Source organism: Lepidochelys olivacea (genome assembly GCF_965140295.1).
Source record: "Lepidochelys olivacea isolate rLepOli2 genome assembly, chromosome: 17".
Taxonomy (NCBI): domain Eukaryota; kingdom Metazoa; phylum Chordata; order Testudines; family Cheloniidae; genus Lepidochelys; species Lepidochelys olivacea.
In genome coordinates this window covers 22,261,061-22,281,234 of record NC_140427.1, presented here as the reverse complement: position 1 = coordinate 22,281,234, position 20,174 = coordinate 22,261,061, and the positions used below count along the sequence as shown (strand labels likewise).

The 20,174-nt window shown below is 52.6% G+C and overlaps 2 protein-coding genes across 4 annotated transcripts in view; one reads left to right on the top strand and one right to left on the bottom strand.

Annotated features, from left to right (window-relative positions):
- The window catches only part of FKBP6 (FKBP prolyl isomerase family member 6 (inactive)), a 46,690-nt gene extending 46,061 nt beyond the window's left edge, over window positions 1–629 (bottom strand). For all 3 annotated transcript variants that reach the window (XM_084651285.1, XM_084651287.1, XM_084651286.1), the window contains exon 1: window positions 503–629. In XM_084651285.1, coding sequence (XP_084507411.1) covers window positions 503–574 — 72 coding nt within the window. In that variant the 5' untranslated portion in view covers window positions 575–629. The remainder of the gene's footprint in view (window positions 1–502) is intronic.
- Window positions 630–11,158: 10,529 nt separating this feature from the next.
- On the top strand, window positions 11,159–19,947 carry TRIM50 (tripartite motif containing 50; the record flags this gene model as incomplete). The annotated part of the gene is made up of 6 exons (XM_084651187.1): window positions 11,159–11,563; window positions 16,123–16,218; window positions 17,492–17,722; window positions 18,300–18,322; window positions 18,807–18,946; window positions 19,337–19,947. 6 exons carry the CDS (start codon window positions 11,159–11,161, stop codon window positions 19,945–19,947), a joined length of 1,506 nt encoding a protein of 501 aa, XP_084507313.1.
- Window positions 19,948–20,174: the final 227 nt, after the last annotated feature.

The following is a 20,174-nucleotide window of genomic DNA, read 5'->3' as shown; positions in this document are numbered from 1 at the left end:
CTAACGCGCAGGGTGTAGAGTGCAGGTTAAATAATTGAACAGAGCGTTGACTGTAACCTCTCGGGTCCGAGGAGCGCCCTGCGAGCTCCCGAGCGCAAGAGCCGCCCCAGGGACGAGCCCAGCCCCGCTGACACCTGCAGCTAGTTTCCTGCCAGGGCACCCGGGCGACCTGCGCTTATTAAAACGGGCTCGTCCCCTCCAGACTTCGGGGTGGGCCCCGCCAGGGAGAGAAGGGGAAATACACGCGCTGCCGAAACAGGCAGCCGCACCGGCCGGCTCGCGGCGGGGCTCAGCACTGCGGCCCCCGGGACGGGACGGGACGGAGCGGCCGGGCCCGGCACCACATGGCGCTGGGGGGAGGCCGAGTCGCTTCGCCGCCAGCAGGGGGCGCCAGGCTGCCGCGCCCCCCCCCCGCGGCCGCTCCCGGCGCCCCCCCCCAAGCCGCGGCCGCTGAGGGGCCCCAGGCCGCGGCTGCCCCGCCCGATCTCCAGCCTCGCCTCACCGCGCCGGCCCCGGCCCGCGCGTGCAGCCCGTTGAGCTGCTCCCGCTGCCACCCGCGGCCGCGCCCCGCCATCTCCCGCCTCCGCCTCGCGCCGGCTCCGCCGCCTCAGCGCCCGCCTCGGCGGGCCCCGCCCCCGCGCGCTCCAATCCGAGCCCGCCCTTCCCGCTCCAGCCAATCACGCTCCGAGAGCCCTCCCCCGCCCGAGCACGTGCCCGCTCTCCTGAGCCTCAGGCCCCCCCGGGCTCCCCGGCTGCCAATCAAAGCTCGCCGCGTCCCCAGTCTCAACCAATCACACAGAGGAAGCGTGGCGACGACCCTGCCCCACCCGTGCACCGCCCACCGAAGAGTGAGGCATGCTGGGACATGTGGTTTCCTTAGCGCCCCGCCCCCGCCCTGCCCCTCCCCACCCCCGCTCCATACCTTCCCTCAAAGCCCCGCCCTGCCCCTCCCCACCTCTTCCCACCCCTGCCCCACCTCTTCCCTCACAGCCCCACCCCCACCCTGCCCCTCCCCACCTCTTCCCACCCCCACTCCAGCCATTCCCTCAAGGCCCCACCCCCGCCCTGCCCCTCCCCACCTCTTCCCACCCCTGCCCCACCTCTTCCCTCACAGCCCCACCCCCACCCTGCCCCTCCCCACCTCTTCCCACCCCCACTCCAGCCATTCCCTCAAAGCCCCACCCCCACCCTGCCCCTCCCCATCTCTTCCCGCCCCAGCTCCAGCCCTTCCCTCAAAGCCCCGCCCTGCCCCTCCCCACCTCTTCCCACCCCTGCCCCACCTCTTCCCTCACAGCCCCACCCCCACCCTGCCCCTCCCCACCTCTTCCCGGCCCAGCTCCAGCCCTTCCCTCAAAGCCCCACCCCTGCCCTGCCCCTCCCCATCTCTTCCCGCCCCGGCTCCAGCCCTTCCCTCACAGCCCTACCCCCGCCCTGCCCCTCCCCACCTCTTCCCCCCGCCACTCCAACCCTTCCCTCAAAGCCCACCCCCGCCCTGCCCCTCCCCATCTCTTCCCGCCCCGGCTCCAGCCCTTCCCTCACAGCCCTACCCCCGCCCTGCCCCTCCCCACCTCTTCCCACCCCCACTCCAGCCATTCCCTCAAGGCCCCACCCCCGCCCTGCCCCTCCCCACCTCTTCCCACCCCTGCAGGAGGTGCTGGGTGGGGCAGGGGAGGTGCTGATGGGGGGCTGCCGAGCACCCGCCATTTTTTCCACCTGGATGCTTCAGCCTCGGAGCACCCACTGAATCGGCACCTATATACTTGCTATCTGACACTGCCAGGGGCCATGGCCGGGGTGTGGGGCGCCGCATCTGTGATGCCCTGATGAATTCCAGTCAGGGCCTTGCAGTTGCTGCTTATTTGCAACTAGAAAAGGCTCAGCCTGCCTCCCCATTCCTGTGCTGGTCCCCTGACCCCCAAGAGGCTGTGCCACCAGGACTCTGACTCAGGACTGTGAACTCTCTCTTCACTTGCCTCCACCCTTGAATCCCGTCGCTGGCTTCCTGTCTCCTTTTGCATCACACCTATGCTCTCCATTCTCACCTTCAAGGCTGTATGTAATATTGCCCCCACCTACACCTCAGTTCTTGTTTCCTCCTCTCTCCCTCCTGCTCCATATCTGTCTCCCCATCCTTTCTCCTCACTGCTTCCGTTAGCTCCTTGTCCCACTCTTTGCAATCTCTGTCTTCCTGGCATTCTCTCCCAAGCCTTTTCAAATCCCTCTTTGGAAGCCTCTTCTTCCAGGACTCTGTTTCTCCTGCAAAGATTTCCTCATTTTCTACTCATTACAAGTTTTAAGCTCGTGGTGCTTTACAGGCATGTAAAACGAGGTCCCGGTCCCAAGGAAGTTACCATCAAAACTGGACAGGAAACTCATTGTCATTACTCAATAAAAGGACACTAAACTCTCTAAACTACTACATGACACAAGGAGTCACAACAGTGGTTCCCTTAACCCACCCAGCAATATTGTTAATCTATCCAACTATATTCTCAGCCCAGCAGAAGCAGCTGTCCTATCTCGGCGCCTCTCCTTCTGCCCCTCCACCCCCACAAACATGATATAGTTCTGTAGTGACCTAGAATCCTATTTTTGATGTCTCCGACTCAAGGAATATTTCCAACACACCTCTGAACAACATACTAACTCACAGAGACCTTCCTACCAAGACTACAAAAAGAAGGATTCTGGGTGGACTCCTCCTGAATGTCAAAACAACAGACTGGACTTCTACATAGAGTGCTTCCGCCGACGTGCATGGGCTGAAATTGTGGAAAAGCAGGATCACTTGCCCCATAACCTCAGCCGTGCAGAACACAATGCCATCCACAGCCTCAGAAACAGCTCTGACATCATAATCAAAAAGGCTGACAAAGGAGGTGCTGTCGTAATCATGAATAGGTCGGAATATGAACAAGAGGCTGCTAGGCAGCTCTCCAACACCACTTTCTACAAGCCATTACCCTCTGATCCAACTGAGGGTTACCAAAAGAAACTACAGCATTTGCTCAAGAAACTCCCTGAAAAAGCACAAGAACAAATCCGCACAGACACACCCCTGGAACCCCGACCTGGGGTATTCTATCTGCTACCCAAGATCCATAAACCTGGAAATCCTGGACACCCCATCATCTCAAGCATTGGCACCCTAACAGCAGGATTGTCTGGCTATGTAGACTCTCTCCTCAGGCCCTATGCTACCAGCACTCCCAGCTATCTTCGAGACACCACTGACTTCCTGAGAAAACTGAGAAAACATCGGTGATCTTTCTGAAAACACCATCCTGGCCACTATGGATGTAGAAGCCCTCTACACCAACATTCCACACAAAGATGGACTACAAGCCGTCAGGAACACTATCCCCAATAATGTCATGGCAAACCTGGTGGCTGAACTTTGTGACTTTGTCCTCACCCATAACTATTTCACATTTGGGGACAATGTATACCTTCAGATCAGCGGCACTGCTATGGGTACCCGCATGGCCCCACAGTATGCCAACATTTTTATGGCTGACTTAGAACAACGCTTCCTCAGCTCTCGTCCCCTAATGTCCCTACTCTACTTGTGCTACATTGATGACATCGTCCTCATCTGGACCCATGGAAAAGAAGCCCTTGAGGAATTCCACCATGATTTCAACAATTTCCATCCCACCATCAACCTCAGCCTGGACCAGTCCACACAAGAGATCCACTTCCTGGACACTACGGTGCTAATAAGCGATGGTCACATAAACACCACCCTATACCAGAAACCTACTGACCGCTATGCTTACCTGCATGCCTCCAGCTTTCATCCAGACCACACCACACGATCCATTGTCTACAGCCAAGCTCTATGATACAACCGCATTTGCTCCAACCCCTCAGACAGAGACAAACACCTACAAGATCTCTATCAAGCATTCTTACAACTACAATACCCACCTGCAGAAGTGAAGAAACAGGTTGACAGAACCAGAAGAGTACCCAGAAGTCACCTACTACAGGACAGGCCCAACAAAGAAAATAATAGAATGCCACTAGCCATCACCTTCAGTCCCCAACTAAAACCTCTCCAACACATCATCAAGGATCTACAACCTATCCTGAAGGACGACCCATCACTCTCACAGATCTTGGGAGACAGGCCAGTCCTTGCTTACAGACAGCCCCCCAACCTGAAGCAAATACTCACCAGCAACCACACAAGAGAACCACTAACCCAGGAACCTATCCTTGCAACAAAGCCCGTTGCCAACTGTGTCCACATATCTATTCAGGGGACACCATCATAGTGTGGCTGATGTGATTAGGCCCTATCAGAGGCTCGTTCACCTGCACATCTACCAATGTGATATATGCCATCATGTGCCAGCAATGCCCCTCTGCCATGTACATTGGTCAAACTGGACAGCCTCTACGTAAAAGAATAAATGGACACAAATCAGACGTCAAGAATTATAACATTCAAAAACCAGTTGGAGAACATTTCAATCTCTTTGGTCACTCGATTACAGACCTAAAAGTTGCAATTCTTCAACAAAAAAAATAAAAAACAGACTCCAACGAGACACTGCTGAATTGGAATTAATTTGCAAACTGGATACAATTAACTTAGTTTTGAATAGAGACTGGGAGTAGATGGGTCATTACACAAAGTAAAACTATTTCCTCTTGTTTATTTCCCCACCCCCACCCCCCACTGTTCCTCACACGTTCTTGTCAACTGCTGGAAATGGCCCACCTTGATTATCACTACAAAAGCCCCCCCCCCCCCGCTGGTAATAGCTCACCTTAAGTGATCACTGTATGGTAATACCCATTGTTTCATGTTCTGCGTGTATATAAATCTCCCCACTGTATTTTCCACTGAATGCATCCGATGAAGTGAGCTGTAGTTCATGCAAGCTTATGCTCAAATAAATTTGTTAGTCTCTAAGGTGACTCAAGTACTCCTTTTGCGAATACAGACTAACACGGCTGCTACTCTGAAACCTGGAAGAGAATAGTAACAGTAGGATGGGATAATTTTAGGAGGGAAGCAGATGGCACATTTTCTTTCTTGTAAATTTATTTATATTCCACAAACAGCTGCGAGAGTATAAGAATGTATCGATCTAATCTGCTGCTGTTTGGTGCCCACTGAATCTAGGTATAGAATAGCTTCATTTCTGACCCCCCAAAAAGGCCCAGACCCTCTCATTTGGGGCACCTGTTCTAACTGGGAAAGGGTTTATGTGGTTTTATCTATGGCACTCGATACACGCTTGTTAGATTAATAAATAATAACCAAATGTTTCTCAACATAATTCTGTACAAAAGGAAAACCTAGCGCTGCACCACCAAACTGCAGGTGGAGAGCCTAGATCTGTTTGGTCTATATAGCCCCTCTCACTGTTGCATCTGAGCACTTCACAAACATTAACAAACTCTATCCTTATAACAGCCCTGTGGATGGGAAATATTATCAACCCCATTTTCCAGAGAGACCCAAATGATTCGCTGAAGGTCACACAGAAACGTAGCAATTGCAAGACTGGATCAGAGCTAAGCAGTCCCTCTCTGACAGTGGCCAGAACTATCTGCTTCAGAGGATGTTGGAAGAACCACACAGTAGCAGATATGGGATAATCTGACCCACACATTGGGTCTCCTAATCCTTTTTTGTTAGAAATTGGCTTAAACCCTGAAGCATGAGGTTTAATATGCCATCCAAAATATTCTCATTAACTACCATAAAAGTTTCCCCCCCAAAAAAAAATTCTCATGAAAATGTTTCTCTAAACTGTTTTCAGTAAAAGTTTCAATTTTTGGTTAAATAGGTGACCAAAAATTGAAAAAAAAAAAAATGGTTTCTGTTTTTGTAGAAAACCCAGAAAATTTCAACCCAAGTGAAAATGTTTTTTTCATTGAAAAAATGTTTCCATCAACTCTGCCAGTTGGACTGGATCCATGTAAAACCCCAAAAGCAATGGTACTCAACTGTTCGAGACTACTATATCCCTTTCAGGAGGCTGATTTGTCTTGTGTCCCCCAAGTTTCATCTCACTTAAAAACTTCATGCTTACAAAATCAGACATAAAAATAGAGAAGTGTCACAGCCACACTAGTATGGAAAAATTGCGTACTTTCTCCTTTTTACCATATGACTATGAAATAAATCACGACCCCCCCCCCCAGGTTGGGAAACACTGACATAGAGCAGTATAAACAAGTTATTGTCTGTATGAAATTTTAGTTTTTACTGACTTCGCTAGTGCTTTGTATGTAGCCTGTTGTAAAACTAGGTAACTCTCTAGAGGAGTTGACGTACCCCTGGGAAGACCTCTGTGTACCCCCAGTGGTACGCGTACCCCTGGCTGAGAACCACTGCCTAAAGGACTTCCTTGGAAGCCGCATGCTGACTGAAATAACCATCTGAATCTTTCTTATCAAGTGTGGAGCTCTCGGTGGCTGGCTATTCAGTCATATGATGTGTGTGTTTACACCTGATTTACAGTGAGCAGGGTGGGGGGGAGTGGAATAAGGGGTGTGGTAGGGTGTTGTCATGAGGTAAGCACCATGGATTGGTGCAGGAAGATAGCTAGGCTCTTGTTCTTAGTACTTGTTCTCTCCATGTCTGCGGGCTGTGGTGGGTCCCATCTTTCCTTACATTTGTGGGCCAGGTTTAAGAAGACAAGGGGGAGAGCTCTCAGTAGGATTTAAAGAAAAGGGAAAAAGAAGTGGGTGTGACAGGGCGCTCTTGCTTTGCTGCTGTGGGAGCTGCGTGTCCATCATTTGTCACAGTTAGCTGGATTCTGTCTGCCTAAGGGGACTGAACGTTTCTGTCAGTCACAGACAGGCTGAATAATACCCCTCAGGGTTTGATCTCTTGCCAAGCACCCTGCAGCTTTGAAGGGGCGAGCAGGGGAAGGAAAGAAAGACTGAGCAGTGGAAGGTGAGTAGTTCTGGGGCTCACTGAGGGCTGTAAAGTTTATATAGAGGAGTTCATTTTGAAAACCCTCCCCAATCTATGCACTGTGGAGCCATCAGGTACTGAACTTGCTTCTTCTGAAGTGTCTTCTCCAGCCTCTCTCCCCACTTTAATAAATCAGCCAAGACTGGTCCTTTTTATCTGTGTTTTTAGTCTTTTACTATCTTGTAATTATGTGTTTAGTTTTTGTTTTGGGCTGTGATTATATTCTAATTCTTTGGGCACTGTCTGAAGCACAATCTCTCTGGGCATTTGTCCTGAACTCTTTGCATTGGGGTTTGAGTCATGTTGCAAGTTTTAAAAGCCAGTACAGGGAAAGGTTTCTGTATATGTCTCCCCATTTCCCCTTTGGTCTGCATGATTTGTTGTGGGAAGATGAGATCATGGAAATGGGTCTGACAGTCCCACTTAGATCTGAAGGAGGGTTGTGGTCCTCCTGGTTTCTTTAGGCAATGACCTTCCTTAGTGAGCATGCCCTCAATGAGAATGACTTCATGGTAGTGGCTAGTCCCTTGCAAAGCTCCCATCTCCTTACCAACATTACCTCCAGCTTGGCTGGGTTTGGCTTGAGCCTGCTGCTTTTTGTCTAAGTGCTGAGGTCCTCCAAGCACTGAGAGATCTGGGAAAGGGTGCTGTTCACATTAGCTGGAAAGCTCTGTGCTTCGTGTTGTGTGTGTAGTGCTGGCATCTGAGCCCATGTGATTCACAATCCCCAGTTACTGTGGCCAGGAGCACAACAGAGAAACCCAATTGACATAATCTTCCCTAGCTGCCTCCTACAGTGGTTAAGCAGGATGGGAGAGAGGATGGATCACTGTGGAACTTTACAGGGGAGGCGGAGAAGCTGGTGCCCATCACAGCTCTCTGGCTCTGGTCCAAGAGGAATGATTGTAGCTACCTCAGTGCTTTCCCACAAACCTCAGCTTATGCCCCTAAGGCAGGACATCAGCATTTCATTGATTGACATTGAATGACATGAAGAGATCCTGCACTATGAGAATCGATATATGGCTCGTGTTCATGGCCATTTCTGTTCCTTCTCCTGACCTGAAGCCTGATTGGGAAGGCTCAGAATATTGGAAGTATCCAGGTGGAATTAACAGAGAGCCTTGATGAGCTTCTCACTTAGCTTGCTCAGAAGTGAAAGCATAGCTAGTGGGTGGTGCAGGAAACGCTGGCAGCATGGAGTGTTTCCCAAGTTCAGGCTGGACTAGGACATGCTTAAAGGAGGTGCTGTCAGTCTCAGTTGGAAGGGGCCCCGTGAGCTCTCCATTCTTTCACTAGCCAAGGAGAAGGATCAATCATAGGTGGTGAATGGATTTTCTGCAGTGTTTCTAGGACTTCCAGATGAGGGATGGGCCAAACTCGGAGGGAGGATGTTATGTTATTGCTTCGATGTCTACGTCTGGAGAGGCCACCCCAGATGTGGGGGAATCTTTTCTGAAAACAGGCTGATTGCATCCTGCAGCCCAGAATCTCTTGCTGCCAGGAGCCCTGGAGACGTTCTGGGTTGGCAGAGTGATTCTTGCTCCAGAAAAGTTCATTGGGGTTTAGCTTAGGGGCAGGGCTGCCATGGCAGAGGAGATGTAGGATATTGTCACGAATCCACATGACCCAGCTTTTAAACAGTCTCTTGAAGGAACCTCTTCAGCCCAAAGGGTCCCACTCATCCTTCAGGGTTGGCCTCGCAGCCTCACCACCTCCAAGACCGAGCCCCTGGGATCCAGAACTGCTGTTTCACTCCATGAGCTGTGTCCAGCAAGCCCTACTGAGATATACTCTTGGTCAGAGACTTTTGTGCTCTTCAAGGACTACTGCACTTCAGCAGGTATTTGCAGTGACACCAGGCAGCATTTTCAAAACAGAGAAGGGTTTATTAGTCACCTGGAAAGCAGCATTGGGCTTAGGTTAGCACAGAGAAATCAAGGTTAAGACATTGTCCATCTGGCCAGGCCAACTGCTCCAGACTTCATTTCAGGCTCTCGGTCCCCGTGCCTGTCCGTGTCCATGGGAGGACCAGCCCAGCCTCTCCAAAAGCTACTCTTTATCCCCTGCCTGGTACCTCTCAGTCCTTTGTTCTGGAGCTGGCCTCTGCTCAGCTTCCCTGCTGAGAGGTGGGTGGGAAACCTCCTTCCTCTTGGTCACTGGTTGCTAGGTGTGAATGGAGGTTTCCCATTGTCTTCTCAGATTTTCCATTAATACGGATCAGCCTCAGCCAGCCCTTTAATGATCCACTAAGTCTATCCCGGTGAGAAGGTGACACACACCTCATGTCTCCTGCACTGACCCAGGAGCAGATTTAACCTGGTAGCGACCTTTGGATAGAAATGCAAAGTACGGAGGACACTGCAGCACATACAAGATTCATAAAAATATTACAGAAAATTCCCCACTTCGTCACAGGCCTCTTGGCCTTTTTCGTGGCCAAGGCACTGCTTGTAAGAATTCCATGCACCTGAGTCTCTGCGTTTACTCACATGTTAAGTTTCTTTCCCTCCAGCTGCTTCTGTTGCAGGTCATGGGAGAATCGTAGAAATGTATGGAAGTGAAGAGGGGAGCATTCATGGGCCAGAGGGACAGTGGGAATTCCTCAGGGAACTCTGTACATGCAATTATTATTGTTAAACTAAAGTCAATTGCCTGTAGATTTATTAGACATTTTCCAGCAAGATGGTGCATGTGTATACCCCTTAAATACCCTGAAATGTCACAACATCTAAGGGGAAATCCTCCACCAAGGCCTGACTCAAGAAGGGAGTGGGTGTGAGTCTCAAACCTGGATTTCACAGCTTTGCTTCAGTATCGGATTGGAACAATTTACCCAGGGTCCTGATGGATTTGTAAATCAAGAATGGATGTTTTTCTAACAGATGTGCTCTAGGAATGATTGTGGGGCAGGTCTCTGGCCTGTGCTCCACAGGAGGTCAGACTAGATGATCACAATGGTTGCTTGTGGCTGTAGAAGTTCTGAATCAGTGATTTTTTTTCTCAGCAGATTTCTGTGGGTGGTTGTTCTATAGTCCTGTCTTTTGAGCATTGACTCTTTATTTGATTTATTCCTCCATTCATTTTGATATTTCACATGCATTAATTCCAGGCCTCCTAACCATGGGCAGCGGATATCATAGGCTGGGGGAGGCTGAGCCTCCCCAAACAGCCTTGTGTGGCCCCACCCACGCTCCGCCCCCAGGAGTGCCTGTGAGTTTCTGCTCTTTCGTGGCCCAGGCTGGGGCTGAGCTTGATGGCCTGCTGCCGGGACTTGGGGAGGCGAGGGCTGGTGCCCGCCTGGTGCTCCGTGGCTGGGGTCGGGGGCCATGCGGCCGTGCCGCCCACTCCATGGGTCAGAGTAGGGGTTGGGGGCGCTGGCCTGAGGTGGTAGGGCAGTGGCTGTGATGGGGCTCTGCCGCTCTGGGCTCCAGTGGGGGAGGGGGAGAAAGGGGAGGGGCTAGCCTCCACCAACTGCCAGTTCACTTGCCACCCATGCTCCTAACTCATGTTACTTCAGTCCTGCCAGTCCTACCCTTCTATGATTCTATGTACAGTATTTGAGAGAAGGATTCAACAGAGACTTTTAGAAACAGAAATGAGCCCAGTGCCGATGAAGACGTGTCCCCGCCATCAGGGAACACCCCACTCCACTCCCCCGCTATCCCGTGCAGAAGGCCGGGGAAACAGATCAGCCTTGCAGCTGGTGATCAAACATGGGCTCTGGCCAGCCCAGAGGGGAAATAAGCTCAGTCTATGCCCTCTTATCAAGAACAGCCCTATTTTGTGTAAACGGGGCAGCCCCCAACGGGAGCTGAGCACCGCTGTCCTGCGAGCACACCAGCAGCGGGGCAGGGTCTCAGAGGTCAGCAGAGCCCAAACCATTCCCAGTTTCATAGGTTAAACCAACACCTAACACCTCACACAGAAGCAAGCGGGCAGCCGGTGTGGATCACAAGCACCATTGGAATGTGCTCCCTGTGGAGGTATCTCCCATCCTAGGTGGATAGATGTGTTTGGAGGTTTATTCAGTTAAACACCCCAAAGGGATGTGCTCCTCCTAAGCTCCTCAGCCGGTGGGTGACAGATTTCCACTGGAGGCATCCTGCTTGTTACATTAGGAACTGTTCTCATTAACTCCATGTTTTCCAGCCCAGGGGCTCTTCCTCCAAGACTGGACCAAGCCACCGTGCCGGGACAGGCGCCTGTTGCAGCATGGCTCGGAAGATGAGTGTCTGTGAGCTGGAGGACCAGTTGCTCTGCCCCATTTGCCTGGAGGTCTTAAAGGAGCCCCTGATGCTCCAGTGCGGGCACTCCTTCTGCAAGTCCTGCGTGGGGTCCCTCATGTGCAACCTGGACCAGCAGCTCCTGTGCCCCGTGTGCCGCCAAGCTGTGGACTGCAGCACCTTGCTGCCCAACGTCACGCTGGCCTGCGTCATCGAGGCGCTGCGGACCATGGGCGATTCAGATCCCAACCAGGAGTCCTGCCCTGTCCACCACAACCCCCTCAGCCTCTTCTGCGAGCAGGACCAAGAGGTGATCTGTGGGCTTTGCGGCATCATTGGGGCTCACCGTCAGCATAAGATCCTGCCTGTCTCTACCGTATACAGCCGGATGAAGGTAAGTGCCTGGGGAGCTAACAGCTGGCCCTGGGCACTGCCTGCCCCATGGCAGCTGCTGGGGAAAGACACAGGCCTGCGACTGGGCTCCTTGGAGGGTGAGAAGGGAGGAGCTGGGCGGGTTTCAGGTGATAAAAGCACAGCCAGTGGACCATCCCTGATTGGATTTCCGGACCTGGTGTGGGAGTGAGAGCGGGACAAGGGTCTGGCACAGGCTGGTAGTTGACACAAACCCTGGATCCCGGTGTGCGGGAACTGGGAGCGTACCAAGACGGGGTATCGGGCTTGCTGGGCTTTGTCCCGTGGCCACAGTAACCCAGGGGTCCGCACACTGCAGGCAGGAGGTGTGATCGCAGCACCAGACCTGGGATAACCATCGCAGCGAAGCTGTGGCAACACAGACAGTCACGTGGGTGAGGCCTCCCCGTGCAGGGCCCATCTGGGCTGCCAGGCTTCACTGCTGCTCTCACTCAAACTGGCTGTGACCGAGCCAGAGCTGAGCTGGCCGGCGTGCGGCAGTCCCACGCCTGCTCTTGGGGTAAGGGCTCACAGCCCATCGTCAGTGTGTCACTGGACCCATGCTCCTCTGAGGCTCAAGTGAGCCTTGACCCAGTAGCACAGGGGTGGCCAGCCTGAGTCTGAGAAGGAGCCAGAATTTACCAATCTACAGGGCCAAAGAGCCACAGTAACACGTCAGCAGCCCCCCGTCAGCTCCCCCCACCCACTCCCAGTTTTCTCCCAGCCAGCACTGCCCCCCCCCACCATCAGCTGTATCTTGGCGTGCAGGAGGCTCTGGGGGTGAGGGGGAGGGGGAGGAGCGAGGGCACGGCAGGCTCAGGGGAGGGGGCGGGAAGGGGTGGAGTGGGGGCAGGGCCTGGGGCAGAGCCAGGGGCAGAGCAGTGAGCCCCCCGGCACATTGGAAAGTTGGCGCCTGTCACTCCAGCCCCGGAGTCGGTGCCTGTACAGGGAGCTGCATAGTAACCTCTGAAGAGCCGCATGCGGCTCCGGAGCCACGGGTTGGCCACCCCTGCAGTAGCATCAGGGCAGAGACTCCGACCATTGACACTACTGATTGGAAGGATCAATAGGCCAGGGAAAAGCATCTGCAAACCAATTGCTTCGGCCCCTAATTTATTAACAGAATCTCTGTGCAGCCCTGAACTGGACTAGAACCTACCATCCTGTTCTGGATGCCCTAGACTTTGGGGAAAGCAAGACCCTGATCACAGCTTGGGCCCGTCTCTGGCATCAATTAAACATCTCAGAGCCCAGCCTGGAAAGGGCCTTGCAGGGTCTGTGCCTGCTGTGTCTCCCTGACTCCAGTGCAGATGTGCTCACCTGATGGCCTAGTGATCTGATCACAGGGCTGGGAGTTACAAGCTCCTCTGTTCCAGCTCCATTGCAGACAGTGACTGGCTCTATCTGTCACCTCGAGCAAATCCTTCAATCTGCTTGGCTTGCTTTCCCGCTCTGTAAAACACGGATAACAACATGGACCCAGCTCCCTGGGGGCTGCAAGGGTTAATGTTTGTCCAAGGAGGGAGTGCAGGAGACATTGGGCGGGGGACTGCTGGAGGGAGAGGCAGTCTTGTTCCCTGTTTACTCCAGGGTCCTTTCATCTCCAGTGCTCAAACACCTCTGGAAAAGAGTGGGCTGATAAGACTGAGATACCGCGCAGGGAGGTTGGGAGACAGAGCACTCGGCTACACAGGCTCTGACCTGTTGATGTAACCAGCAAGGGTCCCTTCCAGCAGACCATGTGACAGCCAGTAAATGGAAAAGCACAGACTCAGCCCCAGCTCCCTTCTGCTCCTGACACCAGATAGGGTGTGTGAGGCAAGAGAAGTGCATCCTGCCCACAGTTTGGGCCTTGGGGCCCTGTTCAGAAGTGGGGTATATCTGGGCTGCGACAGAACTAGAACCTCTAGGGCCAACTCTCCTCTCTCTTACTCTGTTAGAGGCTCCAGTTCAGGAACCTGAATGTGCTTAACTGCTGTCCTGAACCGGAATACATGCTTGAAGGCTCTTCTGGATCCTGGCTGCTCACCCCAGTGTAAATGAGGAATAATAACGCCACTGAGGCAGCATCGGTGCAGAGCGCAGGGGAGGAGTTACTGCAAAAGAACCCACTCACTGGTGGCATTTGAATTAGTGAGATACTGTTCAATCTGGCTACACCCCCAAATCTTTCTCCACCAGATCACACAGAAAGGGCAGTGACCAATGTCCATAGATCAGGTTAGAGGAAGGACACAGTGGTGATTCATGCTATGCTTGTTTTTAACATTATTAATAGTCTGGAACACTCACACTAAACAAATTCCCAGGCTGTCAATTGCAAATCAGAGTGAGATAATGGGCCTGCCTACTATGATACAATCATAAAACTGTAGGACTGGAAGCGGCCTCAGGAGGTCATCTAGTCCTTCCCCCTGCTCTGAGGCAGGACCAAGTAAACCTAGACCAGCCCTGACAGCTGTTTGCCAGACTTCTTCTTCAGAACCTCCACTGACAGGGATTCCACAACCTCCTTTGGAAGCCAATTCCAGAGCTAACTATCCTTATAGCTAGAAAGTTTTTCCTAATAGCTAACTTAAGTCTCCCTTGCCGCAGATTAAGCTCATTGCTTCTTGTCCTGCCTTCAGTGGACACAGAGAATAGCTGATCACTGTCCTCTATAACAGCCCTTAAAATATCTGAAGACTCTTGTCAGGTCCCCTGTCAGTCTACTTTTCTCCAGACTGAACACACCCAATCTTTTTAACCTTTCCTCATAGGTCAGGTTTTCCAAATCTCAAATAATTTTTGTTGCTCTCTGAAGGGTTCATGTAGCGTTCATGCACCTGGAAACAGTCAGGGCACACCCCGACTGTTGCGTAGGAGCAATGCACACATTGCTCTGTTCTATCCAAGGACATGGACCATGAAAACATGGACCATCTGGGAAGTCAAAATAAGGACATCAGCCGTGGGAAGCTTCCTCGGCCGAAGCTCAAGGCTTGAGAATAAAGATTGTAGTAGATAGAGGCTAGTAAATAGGAATATTAATCAAAGTCATATTATTTCCTTTGTTGATGCCTTTTGCGGTCGGTTGGGGTATGTGATGCGCAGGGGGGAGAGAAATAAAAGAGGTGGAAAAGCTGACAGGGGCAATCCCATCAGCAGACCAGCCTGCTTGCTTGCCTAAAGCCGTGTCCTGTCTTGTATTGAACCGCCACAGCTCTCCTCTGGACTGTCTCCACATCTTTCTTGAAGTGTGGCTCCCAAACCTGGACACAGGACTCCAGACGATGACTCAGCAGTGCCAAGTGGAGCAGAATAATTACCTTCAATGTTTTACATAGGACATTTCTGTTAATACACCCCAGATTTATTCTAGCCTTTTTTTTCCAACTGCACCATATTGGCCCACTGTAACCCCCCATCCTTTTCTGCCGTGCCACCACCTCACCAGTTATTCCCCATTACTGTGCTAGAGAGGACACTTGCCAACGAAAACCATGTTAAATGTGCAGGGTTTCTCACTGCCAGGAAAAAGGGTGCTTTTAAAATTGAGTTGGCTAACGTGACTTGAAACACCACTTACCACCAAGCGTAGACACAGGTTATTAGTATCTTACTATCGTGTTAGCTGGCCGTATTGTAACCTAGAATCTTTTCCTAGTCTAGACAGACTCTGTGTAGATAAGTACTGTCCTGTTTCACAGCATGTCAGTTGGTCATGGTTAACTCTGGTGTCCACCCAAAAAAAAAAAAAAAAGAAAAGAAAATGTGATTGTTCAACCAGAACCACTGGCTGGGGGACTCGGGGGCAGGTGTCATACCTGAAACTGCTTTTAACTCAGTTTTTTAAACTGATGAGGTTTCAAGCTGACAATGTCCTTTTAAACATGTAGCTTAACATATTTCTGTTTAGGTTGTAATTGTATCCCATATAACATACAGAACATGCTACATAGCCCAAGGAATGTAGCCCTTGGAATATCAACTTTCGCATTTCCAGACTCTTAAGAGTTTTTGTGCAAACATAACATTGCAAGAGTTCTGTGGTTTTTGCATTTGCTATACAACACCAGTTCGCTCACCACTCAAATGCAGCCACCTCTAGGGTGGGATTCAGCAACTGTTTAACAGTGCAGAGCAATTTAGATGTCAAATGAGCCCACAGGGAGAATCTTAGATGGACAGAACAGAATTGCCCAGTTCTCAATTTGGCCCAGCTGCTAGGGTTAACAATATCGAGGTAACTTAACATTAAAGAGGCCTAGAGGTGAACTCAGGCAGGATGGAAAAGGAATGATAAATGAATTTCCCATGAAGCCTAGGAGAACGTGGTCTCATCATGCCCTGTATTCCATGGGGGGAAGCCAGTGATCAAGGGAAGTCTGACTGACCCCAGGAGAACTGGTTCCATTCAGGGCCAGGCTGGCCTGCACACATGGGGGAGTGTGGGGCCCAGAGCCAAACCCCTGCCAGGTGACTGCCACCTGGCTATTCCCTTCGGTGCAATATCCTAGACTAGAGACTCCAGTCTAACAGGAGTATGTTCTGCCTTTGCAGGAGGAGCTTTCAGTGCTAATAACAGAGGTCCAGCAACACAAGAGGAAGCTGGATGAGCACATCAGCAAGCTGGTTAACAATAAAACCCGGATCGCAGTAAGTGCAGGGAGCTGTGAGAGGAGCCCATGACCATGAATCTCCTGGGTCCCAACCTGGGAGCAGCCCCAGTTCTGATTACTGCTCCCGATTGGCTAAGGACTGCACACATCCTTTTAGTTGTCTTACCCTGTCTTTCCTACCCTGGCTAGCTTGTTTCTCAACCCCTGCAATGTCTTGTTTTAGCCTGTAAGCTCCTCCGGGCAGGGACGGTCACTGCTAACTGTTTGTACAGTGCCCTGCACAGTGGACCCTGACCTGATTGGCCATTAGGCACTCCAGCCATATCAATGTTAAATAAATAAAATAAAATAATAATAATAATAAAATCCCAGAGTGCCCTCTGCCCCACATCGGGAATGGTTCTCCCATCCCTCCCAGAGTCCCACCCTACCAACCCACACCATATCAGAGTCTCCTTGGTCCCATGTCCTCCACCTGCTGAGCGAGAGGCAGGTGAATAAGTGTCTTGCTTCCCAGGGCTGGGCTAAGGTTATCTGGCCCAGCCCCAGCCCAGGGGGAAGGAGTAGATGACCTCCTGAGATCCCTTCCAGCCCTACTGTTTTACGCTTGCTTTCTGTTGCTAGCAGAGGAGAGGGGTTGTTGTTCTTCACAAAGTGTGGACTAAAAATAGCCCTGCTTTTCGAAGGGGTGAGGGAGCCATCTCTTGTGGCACTGAACTTCCTGGCAAGCGTACAGACAGGCTGGGCAATTCGTTGTTCAGAGCTGGTTTGACCCAGTGTCCTTGAAAGTGAGATAACCAGTGTAAAATATCCTGGCCAGAGCTAGCTCTCCAACAAGATCAATACTGATAGCTTCAGGGCATGTTTGCCCTGCCAGGGGAAGTCAGCTTCGGGCGATTTCCATGTCTTAAGCAGCAGCAGTGGCCACAAAACAAGAGCTCCATTTTGTGAAAAAATAAGTGGAGGTTTCTGCATTTGGTTTCATTCTGTTTCGGGACAAAACCAAGGCAAGGACCTTCTAAAAAATGTCACAAAGAAAGAGAGATCCACTGAACCCAGAATAGCCAATAGCCACTCGCCTGGATCTCCCACATGCGGGTGAGAGATCTAACCACTAAGATATTCTGGAGGGTGTGTGCCCTGCTGTAGAAGGCAGGTGGTCTGCAGTTGGCCTATGGTCTGCATCGAGCATAACTCGCTGTAAGCGGGTGGAATGACTGAGTTGTGCTGAGCAGGGAGCGGGCAGGGCCACCCCACGTCTTGTCCCGGGTATTTTCCTCTGGCTCCTAGAACATACTGTCCCCCTGCAGAATGAGTCAGACGTCTTCAAGTGGGTGATCCGGAAGGAGTTCCAGGAGTTGCACCGATACATTGACGAGGAGAAGGCCAGCTTCCTGGAGAGCATTGAGAGGAAGGCTGGCCACCTCATTGCCTCCATTGAGTCCCAGGTCACGCAGACATCAGACACCCTGCACAAGCTGCAGGAAATGGAGAGCTCGCTGGAGAAACTCAATAATGAAAGTCAGCTGGATTTCATCCGGGTGAGTCTGTCTGCCAGGGGAATGACCATGGAAACTCTGGAGAGGAGACTGCCCTACACCCCACAATGCAACCTGGGAAACAGCCAGATGCACCCCATGCACCCTGCGGGGGGAGCAGACAGACAGATATCTCCATGCTTCCTCCCTGGGAAGTAGAAAGCCAGATCTCCCCCCAGGAGAGGGGAGAGCCAGGTACCTCCACACAGCCTCCTTGGGAGAGCCAAGAGACAGGCACCGTGCCATGCCTGTCTATGGCGGAGGAGCCTAGACAACTATGGTTCTATCGCACCCTCTCCAGCCTCTCTCCATCTGGCAATTGATTCCTCCCATCCCTGTGTCCCTCAGCCCCATCCTGGCTGCCGGAGACCCCCTGCCCCCAGTCTGTGCAGCTTCCATTGACCTTCCCTGCACAGGCGGGAAGCGGAGGTGGCAGTGAGAGGCGCCATTTGCTGGTGCCAGGGTCAGATGGAGAGTCGGTGAGAGTGCTGGCCAGGAATCCTCTGCAGCGTTCCCCGGCCATGGGGCTGAGGCTGTCAGCGCTAACTCTGCCTTTGTGTGTGTGTGTTGTGTTTTACAGAACTACGGCTCATTCCCCTCCAGGTGAGCACTTACCCTCCACCCTTGGGACCCTCCTTCGAGCCATGGGGCAGCCAGGATGGCTAGAACCCAGGAAGGGGAAATGTTTCCTAGGAGTGGTTACTGCGAGGGCCCTTTCATGGGAGTAGCAGGAGGCACTGAGGGCTTGGCCCCAACTCTAGTGGTGAGCAAGGGCTGTGCCCATGCCAGCTGCGGTTTGCACTCCTTCTCCATGCCAGTGCTGCTGGGAGCAGCCTGGCAGCGAGGCACCAGGCTTTCTGCTCCCATGGCTTACTTTCCTAGAGGGGAGTGACGTAGTGCCCATGCCCCCTCCACCTGGCACAGCTTAGTGCCCATGGCCTGGGGGCTGCTGAGCACCCACTGCCCGGCCTTCAGCTCACAGATGGAGGCTAGAGCAGCCAGGGAGACTCTGAGTTCTGCCAGATGTGGGCAATGGGGTGGGAAGCAGGGCCCTTAAATGTTCTCACTAAACCCCACTGCCTGGGAGTGTCTTTCCCTCCAGGTCAGAGTTTCTCCCCCAGCACCCACCTGAAGGGACTTTCAGCGCCATCTCCTTTAAGCCAGGTTTCCACCAAGATGACATCAAGATGACAGTATGGAAACGTCTGCTCCGCAGAGTCCTGCCAGGTACTGCACCACACATAGTAAGTCCCCTGCAGTGTGCTCAGAGTATGCGTGTACCTATGGTCAAGTGCATATGCTCCCTCTGGCATGCACCACGCTGTCCGACCCACGCAGGGCTGCTCAGGCATGTGCCAGGTGAAGCTTTACATGGGTCACTCTCCTGGCTATGCAAGAGCTCAGATAGGGGTGCTGCCTGTGGACAAGCTCTACTGGATCCGGCCCATTAGGCTACTCGGGGCTCTCCCAGGGTTCCTTGCACCTGGCCAGGCCTGCCTCTCTGCTCAGGGCTCTCCTGGTCCTGGTCCAACCCCCAAAGCTGCTCAGGGTTCACCTGGGCCTAGCCGCTTGGGTCTCCCGCCCTGAGGTTCCTCTGCTTGCCATGTGTTTCCTTAGCCCCAGAGACACTGAAGCTGGACCCGGTGACAGGACATCCTCTGCTGGAGCTGACCAAGGACAACACTGTGGTGCAGAGCAGGCTGCTCTACCAGGGCCGGGGCAGCAATCCTGAGCGCTTTGACTCCAGCAACTGCATCCTCACCAACAAGGGCTTCTCCTGGGGCAAGCACTACTGGGAGGTGATCGTAGGCACCAAGAGCCACTGGCGCCTGGGCATCATCAAGGGCACAGCTAGCCGCAAGGGCAAGCTGAACAAGTCTCCCGAGCATGGCGTGTGGCTCATTGGCCTGAAGGAAGGAAAGGTCTACGAGGCCTTCAACAACCCCCGCACCACGCTGCCGCTTACGGCCCGGCCCCAGCGCATCGGCATCTACCTGCACTACGAGAAGGGTGAGCTGACCTTCTACAATGCCGACAGCCCCGATGAGCTCATCCCCATTTACACCTTCCGGGCGGAGTTCCAGGGCAAGCTCTACCCCATCCTAGACATGTGTTGGCACGAGCGGGGCACCAACGCCCTGCCCATTGTGCTGCCCACGGCCACCATGATTCGACACACACAAGCTCCTGACAGCAGCCTGGACCCACCGGAGCCCACAAAGCTATAGATCTCCACCCAGAGCCCCACACCCTACCCACTGTTTGGGGATTGTCAGACCTCTCTGAGCTGTGATGCCCAGCTGGGGAGGGCTTATAGCTGGTATCGTTCTCTGCCATTCAAGCCTCAGGGTGGGGAAAACAGGATCTTTATCCCTTAAGAGCAGAGATGGGCATGAACCAAACCAGCCTCCCACCCCCACCCTGGGGGGAATTCGGACCTGATTGCTGCCGTTTG